A 27440-nucleotide genomic window follows, 5' to 3' on the forward strand; every position below is an offset into this window, starting at 1 on the left:
CCCGAGCTGTAAGCAGTCCAGGTGACTGGGCCTTTGCTGGGGAGGGGTCATTCCCAGTATCAGCCCCAGGACATGAAGCGATGGCAGCCCATCAGCCTCCCCAGCAGTCACTGACAGGTTTCCCTCTTTCTCAACTGAATCTGATCTTGATACAAGATTTCTTGGTTATTGTTCTTGATTTCTTCTAAATGAGAAGGATAACTCAGTGCTTGTCCTGGGCATCCTCCTCCTACTGACAACAAAGGTGGACCTATTGTACTTAATAAAGGATTTGACTCCATGGCTGGCCCATATGATACACTTCATTTTTGTAGGTCCCCTTGTCCTTCTGACAGCCAAGATACTTTCTAAGAATTGGATCATAGATGGAAGGAAAAATGCTGCCATCTAGTCCAACACCCTTATTTTATCCCTCCCGTAAGTTTACAGATGTGGAAACTGAGGCCCAGGAGCTTATGTCATCTCCCTAAGATGACACAGGTATAGAGTGATAGGATCATAGATCTCTACCGGGAAGAGGCCTCAGAAGCAATTGAGTCTAAACCTATAATTCTATAGGTAAGGAAACTGAGTCCCAGAGAAGTTGTTGGATTTGCCAAGGCCATGTAGGTAGCCTGCATCAGACGTGGGATTTGAACTCTCTCTGGCTCCAGAGCTGGGTGCTCTTTCTACAGTACTAATGACTAATCATGAAGATGGCCATGTACTTGTATTCAGTAGTCAAATAGCTCCCAATACATGACCATTGTGATTTTTAACTTTGTACTCATAAGACAGGTGTGAATTATGCCAACCAATCTCATTTCAGATGTACACATTTGAGATGCAGATCATCAAAGCCAAGGAGAACTATGCTGGAAACTACAGGTGTGAAGTGTCCTACAAGGACAAGTTCGACACCTGTTCCTTTGACCTTGAAGTACACGGTAAGGTCCTATTGCTATAGGGATCTTCCTGGTTCTTTGCAAGGGATACCAAACATTAGGTAGCTAGGAAAGGAATTCCTTTATAAAATATTAATTTATGCCCCTGACTGCAATGGATTTAACAAAGCCTCTGAATATTATTGGCTAATCTGAAAATGAATTGATTCCTGTGGCTTAAAGACAGGACTGTAACTAGGATGGGGCTACTAGGGTACTGAAATTCAGAGCAAGTTGGCAGCCCTTGCAGTCCATTGGCAAAAAAGAAACTGAGCTAAGCACTTAACTAGCTAAAGTAATTAGTTAAAATAGGAAACTAATCAGTAGCTTCCTCCTCCTAGCTGCTATACCTTAGACGAATCCTTTCTAACCTCCCTTTGCCCTTTGTTTCTTGGAATCTTTGCCCATGGGGACCCTTGTTCCACGGTCTCTATCTTACTACTGACAACTGAATTTATCTTTCAGTGCTGACTTGAGGACCATTTTTGGCTACTTGCCCAAGATATAAAAATGCTAGTTCTAACTTTGCTTTGAGAAACTACTCATCTCATTTCTCTAAGGAGCCAGCCAGAGGGCATCAAGCTTAGCAATACTGTGGTTGCTATTGCCAAAAAGATTGATTACACTGGGTCTGATTTCTCTCCTTCAATATTTTTTGGAGTGGGATATTGCTCAAGACTGGAAGGACATCCAGGGTATCCTTCATACCACTGGGAAGGGAGACTTACTTGCCTCAGGCTAGAATTGCTCATAGGTTTCATTTAGATTTTGAAATAAAATTAGTAGGGGAAGATATACTTGAATACTACACAGATGCCTGATCTTATTAGTGGAAAGACTTTTCCACTAAAGCAGATTGCAGCCTAACTGTGCCTTAGGAGAAGGTATTCATAAGACGCTATAGCTTTTTAAAAAATCATCCTCTGGTGTCTAGCCTTCTGGTGATGACTCTTGCCAAATTTTGCTGGTCTAGTCCTTGGATGACAGACTTAAAGTCCACACCTGGGTCTATAACAGAAGCCTTCCCAGCTTGGTAGGAACTCTCTGAGCTTTCTAATCATCTGGGTTAGCCTCTGAGAACCCAGATTACCTTCCCTCCCATGATGAGGTCCCAGAGTAGGCCGTTAGTAGAAAACATAAGACAGAGGTTAAGGATATAAAGGCTATTTTTTTAATTGTACAGACAGTAAACAACATGTGAAACCCTACCCAGAAGCAATTTGTGTGAAAAAGTCCTCATTAACTACAAAACTTCATTCTCAACCAATAATGTGATGTGTAACAGATCTTTCCCACCTCACCAAAAGAACTATGGCAAAGGTCGAGCCACACTAGTAGGAGTTTAAAATCCAGAACATGGGAAGTAATAATCCCATGAACCTCAGTTAGGTGAGGAAGCTGGGGGCCAGAGACATTCTGTGATATCCATGGAGTTACACAGGTGATAAGTGGCAGAGGTAGAATTTGAATCCAGGTCCTCTGACTCCACTGCACCAAGCTGTATCACTTATGGTCTAGCTTTGCAAGAGCCCTGCTCTGCTCCCCTCCACTACAGTTGGAGCACTGGTCTCACCCAAGTCCCCTCTCTTCATGGGCATTAACTTTGTTGTTTTCTTTTCTTTTAAAGAATCTACTGGAACCACTCCAAACATTGATATCAGATCTGCTTTCAAAAGAAGGTAACTTCAAATGGGCATCTTGGGAACGCATAGGATTCATGTAATAACATTGGATAAGACAACGGCCTCCTCCTCCTCCTCACTCCATATCCCATTGAGAGGACTCCTAATCACTGGCAGTCACATACCTCCCATGTGTTCAAGGCTAAATTAACTAGAGGGCTAGCAATGGGATTGGCCTTGGGGTGGGCTGGAGGGCCATGTCAAATTTAACATACGATCAGTCTTAGAATGAACTTGCTCCAGTCAAACCCACATTTTTCCAAAGGGTCACATTGGTCTTCAAAAGACTCAGAGTTTTTCTTCTTGAAACAGATTTGTTTTTCTCAGGTTGCATGTGTACAATGAGCACACATGTGCATGTTTAAAAATTTTAACTACTGAAAGGCTGCTCCCCTCCATAGTGCTTCTGGCCTTCATGTAGAGAATGAAAACATATTTCCTTTTTTTTCTCTTTTTGTAGTCTCCTCTCTTTAGCAGGGTAGATACTCAGTTTGCCCAAGAGTTGCTCAAGCGCTGTAAGCAGAGCTAGCATTTATATAACTCTTTAAAGTTTGCAAAATGCTTTACATATATCATCCCATTTAACTCTCACAATAACCACCCCCCCAATGAGGCAGGTACTATTGTGCCCATTTTTCATTTGAGAAAATTGAGGCACAGAGAGGTTAAGTGACATGTCCAGGGTCATACAGCTTGTGAGTATCTGAGGTAGGTTTTAAATCCATCCAGGTTCTCCTGACTCCAAGGTGAGCTCTCTTTCTACTACCTCATTATCTCCCAGTAACTGGGAGGTCCCTAGACTGAAGGACTTTAAGAAATTTTCTTTTCCTAACTTTTTTCTATCTCCCTAAGCTCAGGAGCTATTAGATTGGATTGTAGATAAAATTGCCTTTAATAGCCCTCACCCTCCCTAGATATGAAGTGCACTGTTTGTGAACATTGTTTAAGTCTGCTGTTTATAGTTATAGTACCTTCAAGCTCCTCTGGGTCATCTATGGAACAAATTTACTCCTGGTCCAATAGTAGAGAATATCCTTATTATTTAAGCCAAAATGTCCCCTCTGGTCATGTTGAATTAATCATGTAGACAAGCAGCTTCTGAGAGACAGACAGGGTCAGAGCAGGCCAGAGGGCAGTTGAGTACCTACCTCATGGGCTGTCAGCTAAGTGACCATTTTTGTACTTTCCTAGGGAGCCGGGACATGAGTGTTAGTGACCGGCTGTGCTCCTAGAGACTCTGTCTAGTCTTGTCTAGTTAGTTGACATTATGGGCATTTCCCCAGGCTGCTTTGGGAAGGCTAAACCCCTGCCAAGTTGGGGTCAAATAATCCTGCGCCAGTTGGAAAATGATTGTCTTTTAGACACGCCTTCTTGCCTTCAAGGACTTTCTTTCAAAAATAGCCTAGTTACATAAGCAAATCTAAGAAGCCGGTATATTAAAACAAATGTATTGGAGTCAAGCATAAAGAATGGGCCAGGGTTTGGCTCATAAGGTTTAGAAATGTGTTTCTTTATTCCTTTTTAAGTCCATATATTATTTCCTTTACATGGCGTAAAAAAGGTAGTACCGAAGACTCGCCATCTGTGTTGCTTTTCATTTAAAGACCACAGAACCTTCGATGCATTTAACAAACTCTTAACTTATACATCCATAAAGCACCCTGGTATTATTTAAATATTGCATTGCCCAAATTAGAGTGCTAAATAGCACTCTAATAACGAGTCTGACAAAACATAGACATCTAATATGATTTTGGCAAATGTAGAAGGGATGAATAATAATTTGGTCAGAATAGATGGATTAGAAAGGAGTTTAAATAGTTTGCAGAAGAAACTCACACCACAAATAGCCCTGTCCCTTACTGCCATTCCTTGACAGATGGAAGTTAATTTGATATGGTACTAACTCTTTAATTAGGTTAAATGTTTTGCCCAATGTAGCATCTGTATTTTATTCATTAAATCTAAAAAAAAGTTATCTTGAATTAGAATCTTTGTTTCAAAGCAATGAAAAAACTATGAGTAGATATTTTTTATTTATTTTTTGTTTTAAGCATACTTGCCCTTCTACCTCTTTAGTCAATGAAAAGATAAATGTTTGTTTAATTAATGAACCAACAAATGAAATAATATTTACCATTTCCTAATAACCCTATAGATAACTTTCTTTTTCCCTTTTGGAAAAATGACATTGGAACACTTCAAGTCCTGGTACCCTCCCTGTCTCTAACCAGTTTTTAAGCAGGGCATTGCAAATATTTGCCTCAAAAAGTAGCTTGTATTCTGAACAGGTTTATTCCGTAAGGAAGAGAAAAAAACTAATATACAAATTTATGTTTTTGGAACTATAGAAATGTGCATACCTCAAAAGGGCCTCTCCTTGCTCCAAATGTTTGCTATTAATTTAAAATAAATTTTTTGGAAACGTATTTTTTCCACCAACCGTTATAACCTGTGTATTGTATGCACATTCTTTTTTTTAACCCCACAGACGCTTTCTTAGAAAACTATAAATAACATTTGTAAACAGCAGGAAACAAAACCTCCATTTTAAATTTTAAACATGTAAGTAAATGGTACCATTTTGATGTCAATTCTAAAGCTTCTGCTCAGCCTCAGTTAAATCTTTAGCCAGAAAGGTGACTGCATGCCAAATCCAAGATGCATTCTTCTGTAGAAGATAATTTACCAAATAAATGGTAGAAGCTTCATTGCCAATTCAGTGAAGCCCAAAGAAACTGTTTCTTCATAGGCTTAAAAAAAAAGGAAAAAAGCTTGAGTAAATATTGCTGCCGTAACCAAAAAATGAATTCTCCTATAAAACCAAAAGGAATGCATCGTTAAATAAGCTACCCTCTATCTCCACCTTGGAAGCATACATAGTGTTGGATTTTTTTTCTTTTGAACGTGTCATCTGAGTCACCTGCTCATTGATACCACCAGGGTAACTTGGACTATGAGGCTTTCTTCTATGTATTTGACATTGGTATTCTTTAGAACAAAGCCAATCTCTGTCCCCCTGCATGACAGAGATCACCAAAGTCCTTTGTCTAGACCCCAAAGTTGCAAAAACAAAGTACTTTCTGTTGGTTGGCTTGAATGCATTTGTGTTACTCAAATATAACACAAATCTACACAACTTGATATATATGCAATCTACGGAATACGGGTACTTTGCTGGGTCTGTGATCTCATCGATGCGAACCTTCCTTCCCATGATGCAAATCACAGAAACTCTCCTGAAACTGGAGCATAACACAAGTCCTTGTGTTGACTTTTCCACAAGTGTACCTGCTAGAAATGGAAACTGTCCCTTGTGTGAAAAAGAATACAAGTTTGTGTTGGTTTTAGTCCTGTTCCTGGTGTGCCAAAAAAAAAATTGCATATACGTTCTCTCTCGAGTGTTTGCGATGGACGGTGGTCCTTATCTCAGTGAGTAAACACCGGTTTGCTTTTCTTTTATTAACAACAGCGGTGAAGGACAAGAAGATGCAGGAGAACTTGACTTTAGTGGTCTCCTGAAACGTAGGTGAGCACCAACGGCCAAGGGAGGAGCTGTGTGCTGGAAACCGTTAGCTTCGTGCACAGAAAAGTCAAGTTTAAAATGGTCTTTCTTCCTAACATGCTTTGCTTGGAGAGTATAACAGCATCAACTAAGAAAACAGAGAAAGGAAAGAATTGCCTATTCATCTGCAAGATTTTAGTAAATGCTTTAAATGTTCAAAAAATCTTTTGAAAAATTCATCTGTGAAACTTCACTTTTTTACTGTCTGGGGATGGGAAGACATGAAAATTGAGACTGATGTAGACAGATCTCTGCCGTACATCATACAAACTTAAGATGAGCCACTAGACCAGAAATTCACTTGTAGAAAATCTATTACCTCTGGTTAATTAGCAAAACATAGGCGTTAACTCAGTACCTTGTATTTGACAAAAAGCTTAATTCATTTGGATTTGTCACATTTTATTAGCTTCTCTTGCATTTAATCATTTTCTTTCCATTTTTTTGGGGGGAAGGCAGGGAATTGGGGTTAAGTGACTTGCCCAAGGTCACACAGCTGGTAAGTGTGTTAAGTGTCTGAGGCCAGAATTGGACTCGGGTCCTCCTGACTCCAGGGCCGGTGCTCTACTCACTGAGTCACCTAGCTACCCCACATTTAATCATTTTTGAGATGCCTTACAAAGGCAATCTTCTCTGATCCTCCTCTCAGCCCTAGGAAGTAGGCAAGTCAGATGGAGTTTTTGTCCTTGCACAGCTGAGACAGCCAAGGTTCAGAGAGGGACTCGTGTAACATCACACAGCTAAAGAGGGAAGAATCCTAGCTCTCTAGACTCCTAATCTGGTGCTCTTTTCAGGACCCTGCTTTTGCCATAAGATCATATATTATTGGTCATGGTAATAACTTTTGGTCACATTTGACAGAAGGTGTAGCTGCTAAAATACCAACATCGGGCATAAAAGTTTCTGGCAGACTTTCACGCCTTTCTTTGGATCATATCAAATGGAAAAGCATCAGCATATTTCTTACCAACTTATGCAACATAAGCCATTCTGTTGAAACCTTGACAGTTTCAGCATGGGCACAATTAGGATCATAGATGTAAGGCTGGTAGGGACCTCTGAGGAGGACACTGATACCCAGGTAAAGACATAGTAAGCAGCCAATCTGGAAGGCAAATCCAGGTCCTAGGCAGCTATTTTTTGTCATATTTTACAAAATACATTTGTAAGTGACCTGGTAGGAGGCCTCCCCAGTGAGGCCCAGGTTGATCATTCTAAATTAACGATTCAAAAGGCTGATTGTGACTTTCTTTTGCCTTAACGTCAAATCTTGTGCTTTTTCTTCTATTGAAAAAAAGTGCTAGAATTCTCCAAGGCAACTTTACTTGAAATGAACTAAGCTTGTATTTTCTCTCTTGACTCTTGCTCTAAATGCAACTCTGAAGATTTTTGGATAGGGATTTCACAGAATCTTTTTCAATTATCAACCAACCGGCATATTGCCCACTTATACACTCAGGGCCATAACTAGGCCTGGACCACCAGCAATTTGTGACAAAATTTAGATAACAGATAACACACTAGTTACCCTAGTTACTAAACCCTCCTTCCTACTCAAATGAATTTATCCTAACATTGTTTTCACATTCTGAATTACAAAGTTGATTTGAGGGCACTTTTGTGGTGCTTGTCCCCGATATGCTGCTGTTCCAACACCAAGATCCCTAGCTATGGTTTCTGCATTTATTTAATATTTGTAGAATGTGATGCTAGGTAATATGAGGAATACTTAGAAACTTAAGATATGGTCCCTGCCCTTAGGAAATGTGTGATTTCATCCAAGATGTCAAGACAAAAACACATGAAAAAATTAAATAATAATACAAGATAGCATATGACAAAGTACTGAATAAAGAACATAATTTGATTTATGAACAATAAAAAATTTTTAAAAAGCAAATCTGGTCATACCAGGTATTTGTAGGGGCAAAGGAAAGTATTATCAAACTACATGACCATAAAAGATAAGTGAAAAAGAAAAATGTTAGACAAGGTGGATAGCCTGTGTCTCCTTTTTTCATTCTCTTCACATCCCTATAATTGTTTTTTTACTTCATCGACTAGACTGATATTGTCATTTAAGATTATATTCTTTTAACAAGCTTTACTAATATAATGATATATCTCAGTTACTGTTGACTATAAGTTTTTCTATGGCTTTGTGAATTGCATGCATTTTCATCATAAGATATGGTTGCCATCTCTATTTTTCTATTAATGTATAAAGTAAGATATCATTAGCATCAATTTCATTACAACCGAAATTTCTTTAAGATCAAAAGATGTCCAAACTTTAGGCTCCTCCAATAACATTTAACAGCACCAGTTTTTAGTGTAATTAGATGAGGGCTGTCTAAAATGTGGCCCACCAGCATGCAGCCCATGGTGCGATTTATGTGGCCAGACTACAAGCATAGAAATTTACATAAATGCTTTAGTGAACAAAGCCGAGCTACCACAGAGCTCTCGCTAAAATGGCAAATCAAAATATATTGTCTATTGTTTCAATAAAAACCTAAGGTTGGACAGCCCTGAATTATATGATGTGGGTCCTCTGTTAAAGACTGCTCTAAAAGGATAGGGCCTACTATAGGTGCTTTAGTACTTTATACAAGAATATTAGTTAATGGAACTACCAAGTTATTTATATTTTATGGAGAGGGGATTGTTTATACAAGTCCAGCCTGAAAGATGAAATTTGAGGAATCTAGATAAGAAATCCTATTATTTTTTCTCTAGTTTTGCTTAAAACAACAGAGTAGAGCTAGAACAAATAGGTGGAAATTTCAAAGGGGCAAAATTAAAGCTGAAGTAAAGAAAACCTTGCTAAGAATTAGAAGCATCCCCAAGTGGAATGCGCTGCCTTGGTAAGTAGTGAATTCCCCCTCACTGGAGATCTTAAGCAAAGGTTACTTGGGTCTGTTGCAGACAGACCCTTTTTCCAGGAGAATAGGAATAGATGACTTTCCAGCTCTGACATTCTGTGACTCTGGCAGGTAGATATGTCTCCCAGATGAGCTGAGGAAATGTAGAGTAGGTCTAAGTACTGTAGCTATAAGTGGAAGTGATCTGGACTTTGTTCCAGGGCCCCAAAATGTAGAAGGAGCTAACAGCGATTGTAGTCCTTTGGCAGCTCACAAAGAACTGAGCTTAATCCCTATTTAGCAAGAAAAAAATCATTTCAAATAGGAAGCTAGCAGAAGGCTTCTTCCTCCCTTTCCTGGGGTCACAGTCCAGCTGAGGGGCCCCCTGGCCGACCCTCTGACCCTTATTCCTCCACCAATTTGTGCAGCTTACTCTAGAGCTCTGAGTGCAATAGCTGGAAGGCCCTGCTATTACACTCATGTTCAGTTCAACAACAGCTTAGCGGTGGCTCCTGTTCCTGACCCCTTGTGATCCTCCAGCAGAATGTCAGGAGAAGAAAGGAAGAAGAAAGTGGTTCTTGATATTTATAGCATTTATCAACAGGTCTTAGAGTCTGGGAGTGGGTAGAAAATTGGTAAAGTTGTTTTTAAGAAACCACACCAAGGATGCTGGTCCTTTCTCCATCAGCTTGTTTCCTGATACAATCAGGAAAATCTAAGAATCACAGAATATAAAAACTGGAAGGGCCCACAGAGACCATCCAATCCAGGGATTCTTAACCTTTTTTGTGCCATGGACCCATTGGGCGGTCTCGTGAAGCCTATTCACCTTTCTCAGAATAATGCTTTTAAAAGCACAAAACTAATTATTTTGAAATAGTTGTCAATTTTTTTTTTGATTCATGGAGCCCAGCATAGGAACTTCAGATCTAGACCAAACTTCCTACTTTATAGATGAGAAAACTGAGACCCCCGCCAAAGGGCAAGCTGTCTCCGCAGAGCACCGCACTGAGTTCAGTATTATTGAATTTGACATCGATACCCTAGATTCTTTCCACACAGAGCAGAATGGCTCCTTAAGTGTATGCATATAGATGTATATATTTAAAAAACAAGTCCAAATATACACACAGGCTTCATGTGACATTGATAGCATGCTGATTTTATGGCAGACTAGTACCCATATGTGGACCCTTAGCATGACTTCTCATAGCAGTAGGCAATCCTCAAAGTGAAGTAATATTTTAATGGCACCAACTACTACAGTTTCCAGAGGCCTGTGACATTTTGACTTGGTGTAGGGGAAAAATAACATATGTATATAGATGTATATATGTATGTATGTCTATGCATGCACATTTTTGGTTGCAATTCTCCAAATCTTCCTGCTGAAAAATTCAGAGGATGTGTTTGTGACAAAGACAGCTTACAAGCTATCAATCTGGGGAATCTTTTGAATGATTACCAATGTCCCGACCTCAGAACAATTTTCTAATAAAGCTTTCCAGTTTCCCCCAGTTAACAGAGGGGCTATAACCATTGCTTCAATAAGCTGAATATAAGGGCTCTGGCTTTAAAATTTTGAGGACTCATTCTCATATCACCCAAGTCGTTTCTAGACTTCCAGAGGTAGAGCTGCCCTATTGGGAAATTGCCTAATTTATACTCGTAATTTATCTGCCTCATTCTGTTTTGCCAGAGCAGCATTCTCTTCCTTGTCTGCTTAGTGAGTGGGCCAAAGGTCTAAGTGGATGATCAAGCCTACCACAAAAAAAAGCCAGAGGATTAGGTAACCCAGCCGCATGTAAATAGAAGCCACCATCACCCAACCCCTGCTAACATTCTAGTAGCCCCCAATTGACGTGGCTAATCATGTAAGAGTAGCTATCGGCTTTTACATTGGTTTCAATGCTGCTTTGATTAAATTTCACATAGGAAGAGTCTCATCCAAGCCAACATGATACACAGTAAGTAGTTGTAAAAATCTTAAAGTAAAACTAACTGAAGACTAAGCAACATACAAAGTCACATAAGAAACATTCAGCTGTTTGCTCAAAGATGTGTTTCATCTTGAGCCAAGGTTCAGTGTTATTGGTCTCTATGAATGGGTAGGTTGTAGACATGTCCATCCCATAGTTGAAGGGCTTCTTTAATAAGTTTGTTGGAACCTTCTGGTCTTTCATCACTGATGTATCCATATCAAAAGTCACTTTCATAGCTGGCCACGGAACTCCAAGAGAATGACAGCTTCACAGGCCATGATGGAAACAGAAACTAAACTTTATTCTTTTCCTGTGTTCCTTGCCAAAATGCTCATCCCTTTTAAGGAAATGCATTTTCCAAAGCACTTTTGTATCTATAATAAAAATCAAACACACCAAAAATTTTAATGTGGCCATTAGAGGAACAATTTGAAATGTTGATGTGTAGAAACCCAGCTTGGCAAAGATAAATGTTTAGTGGCACTTCAATGTCAACATGTCGATACTCTCTGCAAACCTGCCCATCCAACGCTATTCTTTTCAACGCACTTCCATTAGTTCAGCACAGGGGTCTACCCAATGTTTTGGGAACCGTCTTCTGGATCTCTTAACATTATATGGAGAACAGAAGAACAGGTGGGCTGTCCATAATTTCTCAAAATAATCACTTAATTTGTTAAACTTGCTTTTATCAAATAAGTGGCTTTAAAATCAACACTTTTATAAATCAATATTTGTAAATACTGTATATGTGCACATACACATACGTGTAGTAGGGACTAGTCCTTAGATGTCATTGTAGAGCCTTTGAGGGTCTCCTAGGGCACTAAGATTAAGTGACTTGCCCAGAGTCACATAGTCAGCTTGTGTCTGATACAGGCCTTGAACTCCAGTCTTCTGACTCTGAGGCTAGTTCTCCAACCACTATACCACACTGTTTTTCATGCAAGTATTTATTTCCCTTTATTCTCCGTTAACATCAAAATCTTGTAATATTAAGTCCATTTTTAATGAATTCATTATCCAAATATGAATAAACTCTTCTGGAGTATCACCAAACTCAAGTTCTAATGAGATATTGTCAAATTAGCTTTCAAAAATGAGAAGGGAGAATAAAAAAGCAAGAGTATTTGTAAAACAAAAACCATCTCTTGCTATTTCAAAAAGGAAACGTTATGACCAGAAAATCTAAAACACTATTTTCAGTAAGTGACTGTGTTTCTATGGACTTGCAAGCTCCCCTAATATTTAATTTGAAGACAATGAGACCAACTGTCTGCTTTAGTTCCTCAGACCTTTGGTGGGAATTTTGGTATCTTATCTGTCGATGTTCATTTGGGTCTGTCCCTTCTTGAAAGGACAGTGTAGCTACTCTACCCCGGATGTCTAACGCCCTTTGCCTTTGGTAGGGAAATCAAGCAACAGGAAGAAGAGCCAGAAATAGATGTGTGGGAGCTTCTGAAGAATGCCAATCCCAGTGAATATGAGAAGATTGCCTTTCAGTATGGCATCACTGATCTGAGAGGCATGCTCAAGCGTCTGAAGCGCATGAGGAGGGTTGAGAAGAAAAGCGCAGGTATGTAGAAAGTGGAAAATTTTTTTTTTAAATCCACAATGTTGTTTGAATTTTTTTTTGCTAAAATTGAAAGGTTAAGCCATGTAGCAAGCTGTAAATGAGATGTGGAGCTGATGGAGGGGAGGGGAGAGGTGGAAATTAACACTGAAACTGATCATTAACTCCTAAGGGAACCATAGCAGTGTTTTCCTTTGATTTCCCAAGGTTGCACAGGTACAATTCTTGCCCTGTTGATGCAGAGCTTACTTTGAGAATTTGGAGTCACAACCATAAAACCCATTCAATTATGCCTTAAGAAGAAGGTCATACCAAAAGCATTTATATATGCTATGCTAGCATGTTTCAACAGAAACAGCCCATGCTTGGGAGTTAGAGGCACCAGGTTCTAATCTCATCTCTTATGCTTACTACCTGTGTGACTTTGGGAAAATCATTTGACTTCTTGGGGCACCAATTTTCTCATTTGGAAAATGAGGGAGTTGGATTAGATGATCCCTGAGCTGCCTTCCAACCCAAGATCTATGATCTGGTTTACATATGAAGTTCAGAGAGTAATTTGCCCAGGATCGCACAGCTAATATGTGTCAGAGGCAAGATTTGAACCCAGGTTTTTCTGGCTCCAAGTCTAGCCCTCTACATACCATGTTGATAGAATTCATCTCCATGTGAGACTCTGGAAAATGACATTTGTTATGGAGAAAGTGCAAAATCATGCTAATATATTAGAAGGGATTATGTTGAAAGAATAAATGTTTCCTCTCGTTTTAGCCCCCTTTAAATGTTTACATTTCTGGTGCTTTTACTCTGGGAGACACCAGCAAATTTTCAAAGCACTGTCTCAAGCTTATTGAAAAGACGGTTTCCTTCCTTATTTTACCTTTTTTTAAAAAAATATTGTTTCTTTTTCGAGCCTCAGTTTCTTAAAGTGTATCTACATCACACACACAAATAGACATGGAACCTTCAAAGCTTGTTTTGAGGTTTGACAATTGTGTATGAAGGATATAAAAATAAATTGTCCTCTGGTGAGCCTATTTGGGGGCGCTCTCATTGTTAGTGAATTTATCTATTTTTCCTATTTAAGTTCTTAGTCCTCACACTTTTTTTCCTGTTTCTAATAATGTTCCTTCTTCCTCTCCCTTCCAGCTTTTTCCAAAATTCTCGATCCTGCCTACCAGGTAGACAAAGGTGGTAAAGTCAGATTTGTGGTAGAACTGGCAGACCCAAAGTTAGAAGTGAAATGGTACAAAAATGGACAAGAAATACGACCCAGTGCAAAGTAAGTGCTGAATTAATGGATGCTGGTGGGATCCTGGATTTAGAGCTGGGGAGGGGGTGCAGGGGGGATGTCCGGTGAGGTGAAGAGGTTTGAAGTCCCTTGCCTGAGATCACCCAAGTAATCAGTGACGGAGCTACAGTCTGAACCCTGGTCCCCATGTGATGCTACTTGTGAATAAAATAATAATTTGACCTGACACTGCTTCACGCTTTGGTGGGCAGGCATTCGTTGTGATAGCCATTGCCAAAAGGTAGGATGACAAATTGGAAACTGGAGCCCAGCATTTGGCCCATGTGGAATTCTGGTGTTGTGTAGATAAAACATACAGATACAGATGGCAGTTCTCACTCTTCAGCCTCCTGCTTTACATAAGACTGATAAGCCTTTACAAAATCAGAATCCACTCCTGACAGTTTGATTCTTAAACTGATGCACTTAGGCATCTTGGTGTAGTGGGTCGGCCTTAGAATCTGCAAGACTTGGGTTCGAGCCCTGCTTCTGATGAAGGCTGTGTGACCCTGAGCAAGTCACTCAACCTCCCAGTGCCCCGAGTGATTCTCTGAGACTATCAGTGACAGAGAAGAAAATCAATGGGTGTTCTTTATGCCGGTAAAATTTCATGTGTGGGCCCTACTCCAAAAGTAAATAACAAAATAAAGAATGTGTGAGATATAAGAGGGGGAAAGGTGAAATGTTTCATAAAAATCAGAGAAATTCATGATCCCAAGGCAGGGTGTCAGAGAGTAAACCATGTTCTGGGCTTAGAGTCAGGAAGACCTAGATTCAAACCCTGCCTATGAAGCATTCTAGCCTTATAAGGATGGGCAAATCTTTTCACCTCGGCTGGGCCTCAGGCAACCCTCTAAAACTTGTTAGTCCAGAAGCATTTATTGAGTGCCTACTGTGTGCCAGGCACTGTGCTGAGCCAGGATTGGAAATATGAAAAGAAAGCCCTGAAGCAGCTTCCAATCTAATGAGAGAGTAAAACATAGAAAAGGAAGCTAAAAGCAGCCCAAGGAAAGGGGAGATTCTGGGCATGAGGGCGCCATGAGCAAGTCCAGAGAATGCAGCCAGGAGAGAAACAAAAAGATGGCTAGCCTGGGTGCTTCCTGATATGGAGGTTCTGGAAGGTGCTCTTCCCTCCCCCCGCCCCATCAGAGGGAGAGGCCCTGGGGCAGCAGCTGCAGACCAGGGAGGTGGGATTCTCAGGGCTGACATGCTCTGGCAGGATAAAGAGCTTCCTGTCAATGAAGTCAGTTCCCAGGTGAAAACATTAATTGTCCTTGAACATCATGCAGCATTCATGCCATAAATGAAAAACCAAAAGAATAAGCCAAATCTCAGTGTTCAGAGCTGTTGAATTTAAGAAGTTCACACCGACCAGCTTATTTTTTCAATTATAATTTTGAGTCAGAACAAAAAAAAAGCCAATTTCACTAACATGAGTTTTCCCCCTGTTTCTTTCTAAAACAGATACATCTTTGAGCACAAAGGAAACCAAAGAATCATGTTTATCAATAACTGCCAGATGACAGATGATTCTGAGTACTATGTGACAGCTGGGGATGAGAAATGTTCCACAGAACTCTTTGTGAGAGGTAAAATTACTTAAATCACACTCATTATTTTTTTTCTGTTTTTTAAGCAGCTGCTTCTCTCTCCGCTTGGGTTAATGACCTGAGAATTCCTCCTTCAAGCCACCCACTATTTTGTCTCATTATATTCTGGATGCACTGAGACTAACTTTAGAAGTCAGGATCTTAAAGATTTTATAGGCTACAAGAAGGACCACTGGTGCCAGTTTCAGGAATTCCCTCAGATGTCCTCTAGGTCTTTGCTTCCTAAAAAGCGTCTGGTGACCTTCTGGCCTGTTTGAACAGCTGTTTGCCAATGTCCTTCCTGCATTTCTTCATTTTCAGCAACATCCTCTCTGCTTTTCATAGTTTTTCTCTCCTCCCCATCCACAGCCTTTGATCGGAAATTTATTATTAATTATTATTATTATTGGGAAAGAGATCGGGAATATCTCTGGAGAATAATTAAGTAGAGAAGAGGACCCCAACCCCTTCACATTCCCATAGTAAATTCTAAAAATTAAAAAATATCTCAGTCACAAAGTTTGGCAACTAAAACTTACTTCAGTGAGGATTCTGGAGTATTGAAAACAAGCTATTTGATCTTTATAGCAAAAGTATGAAAGTTCTGCCCTCAAAAGAGCAGAGATTGTTATTAAAATGTGACACAGAGGGGTGATTGCATTTCCACTTGATAAAATAAGCCCTTGGGTTTCTAAAGTAAATGTAACCTCATATCCAAAAACTGTTTGTGTTGGGTGTTACTTCTCTCCCCACCCTGGGGTGGATGCAGTATATCAGGCCACTCCAATAAGTCTGTAAGTGTGTGCAGTCTGAAAAAGATTGATAACCACTACTAATCAAATGTCTACTGCCTTTGGTTCTCAAAATCAGTAAAACTAGGTTTAAAAAAAGTTAATTTTCTGCTGTGACTTAAGGGTATGGACCATATGAGGAATCCCCCAAGGCAGCATCGTACTGTGGGTTAATAATTCAATTTGGAGTCAGAGGACCTGGGTTCAAATTCTGGTTCTGCCACTTACTGTCTGTGTGACATAATCACTTAACCCCCTCCTGGGTCTCAGTTTCCTTCTCTGTAAAGCAAAGGAATAGACTACATGGCCTCCGAGGTTCCTTCCAACTCTAGGAGGTCCATAAACCTATAGACCCTTATTCATTTATACCACGAAAATCCAGCTATATTCCCATCTACCTAAGCTTAGGTTTTCCCTTACCACCAGCTTCATTAAAGGAGAAATAACAGATTAGCCCCAGTACAACATGGAAGCTTCTAGAAGGCTGCCATTTGCTGAGAGACCGTTTGTAGAGTGGTACTATTTGAACCCTGTTCCAGGATGAATATAATGGTCCACTCTCTATTCTCTTTACTGCAAAATTCACTCAGAATGGAAAACTTGAGACTGTGCCATCCTGGGTTCATAGCCTGGGGTCCATAAATAGATTTCAGAGTGGCCCTGAAGTTGGTTGGGAGGATCACATCTTTATTTTCATCAATCTTTGGTTTCCTTCACAATTCTATGTATTTTCTTTTATGCATTTAAAAACTATGATTCTGAGAAGAGTCTCCAGGCTTCCCCAGATCATCTGGGGGGGTCCAAGAATCCTGATCTAGACTAGGGGTTTCCATTGAATTTTGTAGATTCTTTCTTTTATCAGAAATATCGACCATACAAGGTTGCTTTGGGAACACTAGGAAACTCTTCTCTTTCTCTTTATTATAGTCAAGAAAACCTGCATCATCCTAGCTTTGATACAAGCAGGCTTTGTGACCCTAGACAAATAACTTAATGTCTTGGGGCTCTAGGCAATTCTCTAAAACTAAGTTGCAGGGAAGATTCCGACTTGCACCGGAACCTCTCTCCATCAACTGAATCATAAGTAATATTAAATTGTAGTGTAGCTCATCTCCCTGTCCGTACATATGTCTATACCAGCTCAAAGGAGGAACCACTGATAAACAAGAGATGGGGGGCCAGGGAGAGGGGGTGTCATGTTCTTTGGAGCCCTCCAGGAGAGGCGTATGGTTGGTTAGGAATCAGAGGATGAAAGTCGGTGTGACCAGGGCCTCTGATGACTTTGGCTCCTCTGTCTCTCACTCTAGAGCCCCCAATAATGGTGACCAAACAGCTGGAAGACACCAATGCCTACTGTGGGGAAAGAGTGGAGCTGGAGTGTGAAGTGTCTGAGGATGATGCCAATGTGAAATGGTAAGCTGCCGTTCTTTCTGCTCAAGGGCTCTGGCTATATTCAAACGGACACAAATGAGAAGGCAGACATAGCCCTTGGCCCCACATGACCTCTTGGGAAAGTACCTCTCCATCCCTGGACCAAAGGGGGACTTCTTGTTACCTCCCATTCTGGGTCTTATTTCCTAACATGTCAAAATAGATTCCTCATTAAAATGGTGATGAAAGTTTGGGGAAATTTAACTCCTAGGACCAATCGCAACCTCAGATTGCCAGGTCTATGTGGAGTGGCAGCCAAAAGTTGCCAGAAGCACTTTTGTAAATGGAAGTTATCATTGCTCTTGGGAGAGATAGAAATAGTCTCTTCCATGTTTATGCTGACATTTGGGGAATTAAATCCTGAAACTAAGATGATTTGGTCTAAGTAACACAGATGGTATAATAGGAATCCATTGGAGTAGACGAATTCTAGTGTGGAGCCAGAGCTCTGTTTAAAAGGGTCCCATCACTGTCCTGTTTGAAAATGTGGTGACTGTAATTTTTAATAGCATTTTTCAAGGGACGCTCCACTTATGAGGGAACCAGATTTGGGGAATAAGAAAAAGATCATTCCCCTACCCTCTGTCCTCGTCAGTTAGCCTCTGGCTGCCATAGTTTAAGAAGAGACCCTGACAAGCTGGGGAGCATCCAGAAGAAGGCAAAATCTGGCCAGGTCAGGCAAGACAGTTTTGGCAACTCTGGTTGTATCTCAGGTGTGGAAGGATGAGTTTAAGCCACCAGGATGTTTCTAGTTCTCCACTCATGATGTGGACATTTTTCTCATTTTTCACAAAGGTTTAAGAATGGTGAGGAGATTGTCATTGGTCCAAAGTCCAGATACCGGGTCAAGGTGGATGGAAAGAAGCACATCTTGATCATAGAGGGGGCCACCAAGGCGGACAGTGCCGAGTACTCCGTCATGACCACAGGGGGACAGTCCTCTGCCAAGCTGAGCGTAGGCCGTAAGTCTTCCTCACCTGCATTTCAGATATCCACAACCAGATCATTTCTCACTTTTGTTAGTACTGATTACAGGAAATGAAGGCAGCATGGTGCCTTTAGAAAGTATGTTGGATCTGGAATCCAGAAGACCTGAGCTCAAATCCCAGCTTGCCCACTAACTACTGCGTGATGTGGGGCACATCATTCACCTTCCTGGGGTTCAGCCCTCAGGTCAGACAGCCTCGGAGGGGCCTCCAGCTGGGAATCTGTGATGTTTGGGAATCTTCCAGCTCTTCACTTCCTGCTCATGTCGAGGGAGGTCAAACTAGATGCCGTTTTAGGAAAATCTTTGGTTCACATCAAGCCAGGGTATCCAACTTGACACAGAGGGCAAAGACAGAAGAGACCAACAGAAAATGATGGCTAGACAGGCTTTAAAAATGGAATGTCACATTTTGAGGTTACTTCAGATTTTATGTACATTATTTCCTAGCTTGAAGAGAGAAAAAGTGGGCACTTGCACACAGTTATCATCAAGGCACAGATCAGATGTCACATCTGCCCCTCTCACCTTATCATCTGGGGAAATTCCTTCTACCAGTACATTCAACACTTTCTCTGCAGTTCTCAGCACCTCCGATAGGTGATGCCATAGGGCACAGAGCACCAGCACCTGGAGTCAGGAAGACCTGAGTTCAAATTCAGCCTCAGATGCTTCCTAGCTGTGTGACACTAGGCAAGTCACTTATAACCTCTGCTTGCCTCCATTTCCTCAACTGTAAAGTGGGAATGATAATAGCACCTACCTCTCGGAGATGTTTGTGAGGATAAAATGAGACCATAATTGTAAAGTGCTTAGCACAGACCCTGGTACATAGTAGACACTTAATAAATGTGAACTATTATTATCTCTACCCCCAACAATAATAATTTATAGTCTTAAAGAGGTGCCTAGAGCACTGAGAGATTAAGGGATTTGCTCAAGGTCGCAGAAGCAGCCTGTGTCAAACCCAGGTCTTCCTGGTTCGTTGAGCCATGCTGCTTCTCATTTTCCATTTCCCCCGCAGTAGACTGTAATTTTCCTGAGGATAAGGAGTTTCATTTTTTTTTACATTTGTATTCTGAACCCCTAGTTCAAGTGCCTGGCACATAGTAGGTACTTAATACATGTTTGTTAAATGGCACATTCCAGCTAAGAGTTCTCTCCTGAGAATGCTCTCAGACTTAATGTATTCAACAGAATTAATGTCTTAAGGAAAAGTCATGCTTCACATCACAACAAGATCAGGCCCAGTTGGATATTAATGTTACACGTTGACACTGTATTACTCAGGAAAGAATGACATCAAGAAAAGCCCCTGATTTCCTCCTATCTCTCTTAGCTCACATCACTTTATGTATATTATTCTAATTATTGAAAAGAAATCTCTACAAACAGATCAGGCACACACAACACTGCCATCAGGATTTTATGATAATTGTTTTGGCCATAGGCTTTTCTGATGTGTCCATGCAAAACAATAGGCGTTGTGAGGTTCTGTCATCGAGACCAGTCCACAGTTTCAGTCTTACATTTCTCCATTTTATCCACTTCCTTAGTGAGACCTCTGAAGATATTGCAGCCCTTAACAGACGTAACTGTGAACCTTGGAAAGGAAATCTGCTTGAAGTGTGAAATCTCTGAAAACATACCCGGGAAATGGACTAAGAACGGTCTACCTGTTCAAGAAGGTGAACGCTTGAAAGTTGTCCACAAAGGAAGGTAAGCAATCCAAGACAAGCCTTCATTCTCAGCCTCTTCCTGTACCTCACAGAAATGAATGTGGGACTTGAACCCAGGTCCAAAAACAATGTTTTGTCTAATGTACCATGACTGGGCCCTCAGAAGTTATACCAATGAGGCACAAGTTCTGGAGTTCCTACCAAGCCAAAAAAGCTTTCGTCAAAATGTGTATCTCTTTTCCAAGGACCTAACTAGCTATGTCCAAAAAGATTCATTACTTGGCTGGCTGAGCGACTGACTTTTCAGCCATACCAACTGATGGAGGACATCTAATGAATTGTTGAAGGGCTATAATCTGTATTGCTAGAGAGAACTGCCAATGAAGTCATGGATCCGTGAAGTATGGAAGACGTATTATCAAGCTATATTCTCTAGTTTCACTTGTATTTATTATCTCTTACTAATTATTCCATAACAAATAAAACCTGATGGAAGGATAATAGATGAACAGGGAGTTGGGTAGATTGGAAGTAGTTGGAAGGACCATGGAAGAACACGGACAAGACCAAATAGGAGCAGGAGGGACGGTTGGTTGTGATATGCACCACTAAGGGTATCCACAGTATCAGTGATGCCACAAATGCGTGGCCACAATGTTCAAGTATGAAATAACTAACAAACTCAGGCCTACATAACAGGCTGGCTGAGGACACTGAGGTCATGAATTGCATATAATCCAGAACTACGGCTGAAAATGGGCAGCCAAAGAGAATAATCAAGGTCCAAATTTCTGTAGCCAGTCGATCAGATCATGGCCAGCTCTCCACAATGATTGGCTCTACATAGAGTCTAATCCTTGTGTACTGGCCTGTCTATCCTTCAAGGCCTAGCCCAGATGCCACCTCCTCCAGGAAGGCTTCATAGAAACCACTGTCAAAAATTCTTTCTTCTTCCTTTGCCGTCATAGAGCATTTTGTGCCTCTGTTACATTCTTATTACTTCTTACTGGTTGCTATAGTTAATTGTGTGTGTGTGTGTGTGTGTGTGTGTGTGTGTGTGTGTGTGTGTGTGTGTTGAATACTCCCTGTTAGCTTGTAAGTCCAAAGAGAACAGACTTTTATCTTTACATATTCCCTCTTGATAAACATACAACCCAATGCCTAGCCCAAGGCTTTGTCCAAAGAAGGTGTCTAATAAATGTTTGCTGAATAGGAAACTTACATCAAGGATGGTGGTGCATTGGGTCCTAGAAGAGCCCAGATCACCCACTAACACCCCAGTAGAGCTCAAAAAATGTACCAGAAAGAACAATGACAAAGAAAACCAAACAGAAACAACAATGAGCTCCATTATCTTATCCAGGACACAAATAGATGGTTATTGAATGAATGAATGTTTCTGTCTTCATAGAATCCACAAATTAGTGATAGCCAATGCTCTCGTTGAGGATGAAGGTGAATACGTCTTTGCACCTGATGCCTACACTGTGACCTTGCCCGCCAAAGTTCACGTTATAGGTGAGTACAGAAAGTGTGCCATCACTGTCTCTAGAGGTGACTTTTGTTCCTACTTTAGAATTTGAAAGTATTTTGTATTATGTGAAATTTAGAGACAAAAAAATAGATAAATCTAGTAAGGCACAAAGAAACCGACGATGATGGACCTCAGAGCTTTGACTCTTCCTTCTTCCATTAGAATGTGAGCTCCTTGAGAATGGGAATTATCTTATTTTTCAGTGTGTTTCCCCAGTGCTCAGCACAATGCTTTCCCAATAATAAGCATTTAATGAATGCTCTATTCATTCATCCTTCCTCAGTCCCTCATTAAGTAACTGAGCCTTGTCTATGCAAGCTCTTCTATGTCTGTTGTATACATTCTTCCCTTTCCATTCCCCAGGCCACCACTGGAATTTAATTCAATTTCTTGTTATCTCTTGCCTTAACTCTTATAATAGGCACCTAATTGTTCTCTGTAGCTCTGGTCTTTTCCTCCCTCCAAACTAGCTTAAACATCCCAGCAAGAGGTATGAATACATCACTCTGCAGCTCTTAAACCTTCAGTGACTCCCCATTGCTTACCAAGTTAAGTACAAATTTATTAGCCAATCAGTCTGTATCTTGTCCCATTCTAGCCTCATCTGTTTCACCTCCTTGACATACCCTAAATGCTAGTCTAATTGGACTACATGCCATTTCCTGAATATATCCCCATGTGTCTGTTCTGACTCTTTAGTGTGGGATCATCTTGGGGGAGGTGAAGGAATCTGCTGCTTCCACCACTGAACCACCTACAGCTCCCATAATAAACTCAACCTTAACCCTCCTACAATTACTTTCTCTGCCCTCTCTTTCTCCTCCTCTCTTTGGCATCTTTCTTTGTCATGGGGTAATTCTGAGTCAGTGAAACCTACATTCCGACCCCTGGTTCTACTATTTATTTTCTTTGTGATCCTGGATAAGTCATTTCTCCCTATGCCTGAGTTTCCTTATCTATAAGATGAGGGGATTAGTTTTGATGACTTCCAAGATTCCTTCCAGCTATCAGTGGAGGATCCTATGATCCTTTATCTCTTCCTCTCACATTCCTTCCAACTACTGGTACCCATTGAAGACAACGCATGTCTTGGCACCCTTTCCAAGGCTATTTGCTACTTTATCATGCTATCTGACACACGGGACCAGGAGGAGGAATTGGCATACTCTCTGCTCTCCACGACTCAGCAATGCCATCTCCCAGCCTGGGAGTATCTTGAAAGGTAGTTTGTCTGAGGCAGTAAACTCAGATTCATCAGAGGCAGCTAGGTGGTCTCACTATCTGCCTCCTTATTTCTATCATGTTCTTTTCGATCCAAGGATCATCCTCCTTGGCAAAGAAAACAGAAGCAATATTAGAGCGGGTAAGTCTGCCTTCTCTAAATTGTCCTTTCTCATTGTAGTTCAGTGACAAGGACACTGGCCCTGGCGTCAGAGGCCTCTGGTCTTAAGCCCACCTTTGGTGCTTGTGACCTGTATGACCTCGGGCAAGGTCACATCTGTTCCTCATTTGTGAAAGGAGGATGTTGTCCTAGACAGCCTCTGAGGTCCATTGCAGCCTTGGATCTGTAAACCCATGAGCAACAGGATGATAGACCCTTCTTTGATCATCTCTTTCCCAATAAAGCTTCTTTCAAAGTGCTTTTTTGAGCTCAGCATTCACAGTCATCCTGAGGTCATTCTGAAGTCTAGTGCTCTTACAGGAGGGTGCCAAGCTTATGTATTCATCCCCCATTTCCTGCCCTTCTTCCATCTTCTAGACTTATCTTTTTTACACCTAAGTTTGTCAATGAGCTCCTTGTGTATGCGTATCAGTCTCTTAAGACGACTTTCCCTTTTCTTCCTCATTGGAATTCTGTTTGCATCTTCAGAATTTCACTCTTGATAACTTCACATCCTGCCTGGGCTGATGTCCCCTGAATTTTAATCCATGCAATCTTACCTAACCTTTATCCGAGTCGTTTGAATTCTGTGCTCCCAAAACTTGGATATTTGATCGAGCTGTGCCCAGCTTTCCTTCCAGGCTTTCTAAGACTGAGTGGTTATGTCTTCAACCTTGTCTGCCAGAAGCTATTACAGAGCACCCATTCCCCTCATTGCTTCCCCTACCTTAAGAAGAATAAAGCAGCCCTATAATGGAATAGCTGCTTCTGTTTGTTTAGCAGAGAGAGCAAAAGGGGGGACAATTGAAGTCTCCCATTACGACAATATCATTCCCTCAAGCCTGTCTTGTGATCTTTCCTAAACCCTCCTGTCCAAAGTGGTCATGATTCTATTCTTGTGGCAATGGGCATTCTGTTTCTCCCTCCACCAGCATTCACCAGTCTGCTCTTTGATTCTCACAGTGACTACCTGAGGTATGTAAGATAGCTATTAATAGCATCGTTTTACAGATAAGGAAGTGGGTTTAGAGAAGAAGTTAAGAAGTTTGCCCAAGGTTGGGTAACTAGGAGGTGGAAAGTTGGGTGCTAGGCCCAGGTCTAACATTCACATTCCTGATCTACAGTTCTTTCCAGGACCATGTCATACTTCCATAAGACTATGCCTTATTCACCTTTGTATGTCAGACGATACCCAGCACAGTGCCTTGCACACATTAGATACAATGATAGATTGGTGTGGGGGCTCCCTCTGCCAGCACACCCATCACAGGATCCTAGATCTAGAATTGGAGTCTAGCACCCTCATTTCACAGATGAGGAAACTGAGGCCCAGGGAACCGAACTGATGTGTCCAGGGTCAAATAAGTCACAATTTTCAGAGATAGGATTTGAACCCGGTTCTCTGACTCCAGGGACAGTGCTCAGTCCAAATGACGATGTGATATTAATAACCACATCTGATTTTCAGATCCCCCTAAGATACACTTGGATGGTCTGGATGCTGACAACACTGTGACTGTCATTGCCGGAAGCAAGCTGCGCCTGGAGATTCCAGTCAGTGGAGAGCCACCCCCCAAGGCCATGTGGAGTCGGGCAGACAAGGTATAGACATTTCTTATAAGCTAAGCCTTTTATGAAGGGCTTCCCATTAATTCTCAGTACAGCCAATGAAACTTCCCTGATAACAAGTTACATTTAAATTAATTTCAGTGCATAACTAATCATTTTGAAACAGTGTATACCCTAAAATTTGTATAGTCAGTACATGATAGATGAATTCCTTTTGGGATAGTTAGGTAGCCTAGGGAAGATAAAAGTGATATGATCCCACTCAGTGACGTGCTGTTTTTTGTTTTGTTTTGTTTTTTTTTTTAGTAATTCTGGTTTGAAAAACAGCCAAAGAAGACTTAGATTATGAGTTTAAAATGGGGTCGTTTCATTTTCATTTGGTCGATTAACACGTATTTATCAAGTGCCTACTTAGTTCCTGAAACTTAGATTTCATGTGGATTTTCTTTGCCCCTGCTTCCTTACTCCTTAGGTTGATTTGCCTTTTGGAAGAAAATTCATTCTGTCAAACTAAAGGTATTACAGCCAGGATCAATTCCTCATTCAAATCCACAGGGAAAAGACTTATTCCTCATGGGGGCATAGGCCCATTAGAGACAAACAAACCCCCACCCGTGTGGAGTGGACTGGATGCCTCTGAGGACCATTCTATTGCTGAGATTCTGGGCCTGTGTAATTCAGATGATTTCTTAATTCTCTTCCAGCCCTAGCTTCCACAGAAAACCGATTTTATTTAATTTGATGTTTGGGTGGGATTTCTGAACTTTCCCCTTCCTGCCTTTCAAAGCATGGCCACACCCCCGGTGATGGTCCTTGAGCTCCTCCTGTCCATCAGTACAAGGGACCTTGACTTGTTTGGGTTGGGACCCCTTTGGCAGTCAGTCTGGTGAAGCCTATGGACCAATCCTTAGAATCATGTTATTAAGTAATGGAAGGAAATATTAATGTTCAATTAGAGGTTAATGAAACCAGATTAAATATAGATATAGATTTAGATTTAGATGTAGATATAGATTAGATGTAGTGTAGATGTAGATGTGGATATAGATTAGATATAGTGTGGATGTAGATGTAGATATAGATTAGATATAGATATTGATGTAGATATAGATATAGATACAGATATAGATGTAGATGTAGATATAGATTAGATATAGATGTAGATATAGATATAGATGTAGATATAGATTAGATATAGTGTAGATGTAGATATAGATTAGATATTGATGTAGATCTAGATATAGATACAGATATAGATGTAGATGTAGATATGGATTAGATATAGTGTAGATCTAGATATAGATATATTTGTAGATGTAGATATAGATATAGATGTAGATGTAGATATAGATATGGATACAGATACAGATACAGATATATCATTTCCATCTAAAAGGTAGACCCCCAGTGAAGAAGCCCTGATAGAGGTAGTGTAGGCCCTGGGGATTCCTCCTTTCTTCAGTAGAGCTTCCATCGTGTTTCCGCTTTTTCTTCCTAGGCTATTGCAGAGGGTGGGGGTCGGATACGAGCAGAATCCTATCCTGATAGTAGCACTTTGGTCATTGATGTTGCTGAAAGGGAAGACTCTGGTGTCTACAACATCAATCTCAAGAACGAAGCAGGGGAGGCGCACGCAAGCATCAAAATCAAGGTGGTTGGTAAGTTCTCCCAGAGTGACCCAACAGAGCCTAAGTAAGTTAGACATTTCTGGGGGGCACCGCTGTCTAAGAGCATTGAATGGGGCTCGGGCAACTAGATTGTGGTTGTTTGTTACACATCTTTTTAAGAAATGTGACCTCGGGGCAGCCAGGTGGTGCAGTGAGTACAGCACTGGCCCTGGAGTAAGGAGGAGCTGAGTTCAAATCCTGCCTCAGACACTTGACACACTTCCTAGCTGTGTGACCTTGGGCAAGTCACTTAACCCCAACTGCACTGCCTTCCCCCTCCAAAAAAAATTAAAAAAAAAGAAATGTGATCTCATGGCAATAGTAGAAGAGAGAGCCAGACTTGGAACCAAGAAGTCCCAGGTTCAAGCCCTGTCTCTGACAAATCGTTGTTGCTCAGTCTTTTCGGTCATGCCTGACCCTTCGGGATCCTTCTTGTCAGAGACATTGGGGCTCTTTGTCATTTCCAGAGGAGAAGAGCGAGGTAGATAGCATTCGGCGACTCGCCCAGGGCCACGCGGCTAGGAAGTTTCTGAGCTCGGGAAGATGAGTCTTTCTAAATCCATGCTGGTTGCTCTATCCACTGACCCACCAGGCTGCTCTCTCCGACAGACACTGGCCACTTAACTCTGGGGAAGTCACAAAGCCTCTTGCTGTTCCAGGCAGCTCTCTAAAATAAAGTTAAAAATGACTTGCCAATATACATCAACGGAAGGAATTTCTACCCCAGTGAAATCATAGGTCTGTGGAATCATCATCATAATTCAAACAAACAACTTGGTTTTCACAGAATCAGTTAACCCTGGCATGTTTATCTTGGGCTGTTTTGTCATGATGACTGCCTTGGGCCTCTCAGGGCAGCCAGCCTGAGTCCATTTGGGGCCAGAGAAGTAGGGATGCAGCCAGGGTGAAGGCCAGAGAAAGAAGATGCATGTAG

The 27440-nt window shown here is 41.1% G+C and overlaps 1 protein-coding gene across 1 annotated transcript in view; it reads left to right on the forward strand.

Moving 5' to 3' along the window:
• MYBPC1 (myosin binding protein C1) overlaps positions 1–27440 on the forward strand; it is a 77171-nt gene that overhangs the window by 19203 nt on the left and 30528 nt on the right. Inside the window, exons 8-19 of the mRNA XM_036760801.1 lie at positions 809–926; positions 2551–2602; positions 6078–6134; positions 12426–12592; positions 13739–13871; positions 15345–15469; positions 17568–17673; positions 18487–18653; positions 20233–20395; positions 21767–21873; positions 24739–24872; positions 26338–26497. Of these exons, the coding sequence (XP_036616696.1) occupies positions 809–926; positions 2551–2602; positions 6078–6134; positions 12426–12592; positions 13739–13871; positions 15345–15469; positions 17568–17673; positions 18487–18653; positions 20233–20395; positions 21767–21873; positions 24739–24872; positions 26338–26497 (1489 nt within the window). The remainder of the gene's footprint in view (positions 1–808; positions 927–2550; positions 2603–6077; positions 6135–12425; positions 12593–13738; positions 13872–15344; positions 15470–17567; positions 17674–18486; positions 18654–20232; positions 20396–21766; positions 21874–24738; positions 24873–26337; positions 26498–27440) is intronic.

Source organism: Trichosurus vulpecula, chromosome 5 (assembly GCF_011100635.1).
Source record: "Trichosurus vulpecula isolate mTriVul1 chromosome 5, mTriVul1.pri, whole genome shotgun sequence".
Taxonomy (NCBI): Eukaryota; Metazoa; Chordata; class Mammalia; order Diprotodontia; family Phalangeridae; genus Trichosurus; species Trichosurus vulpecula.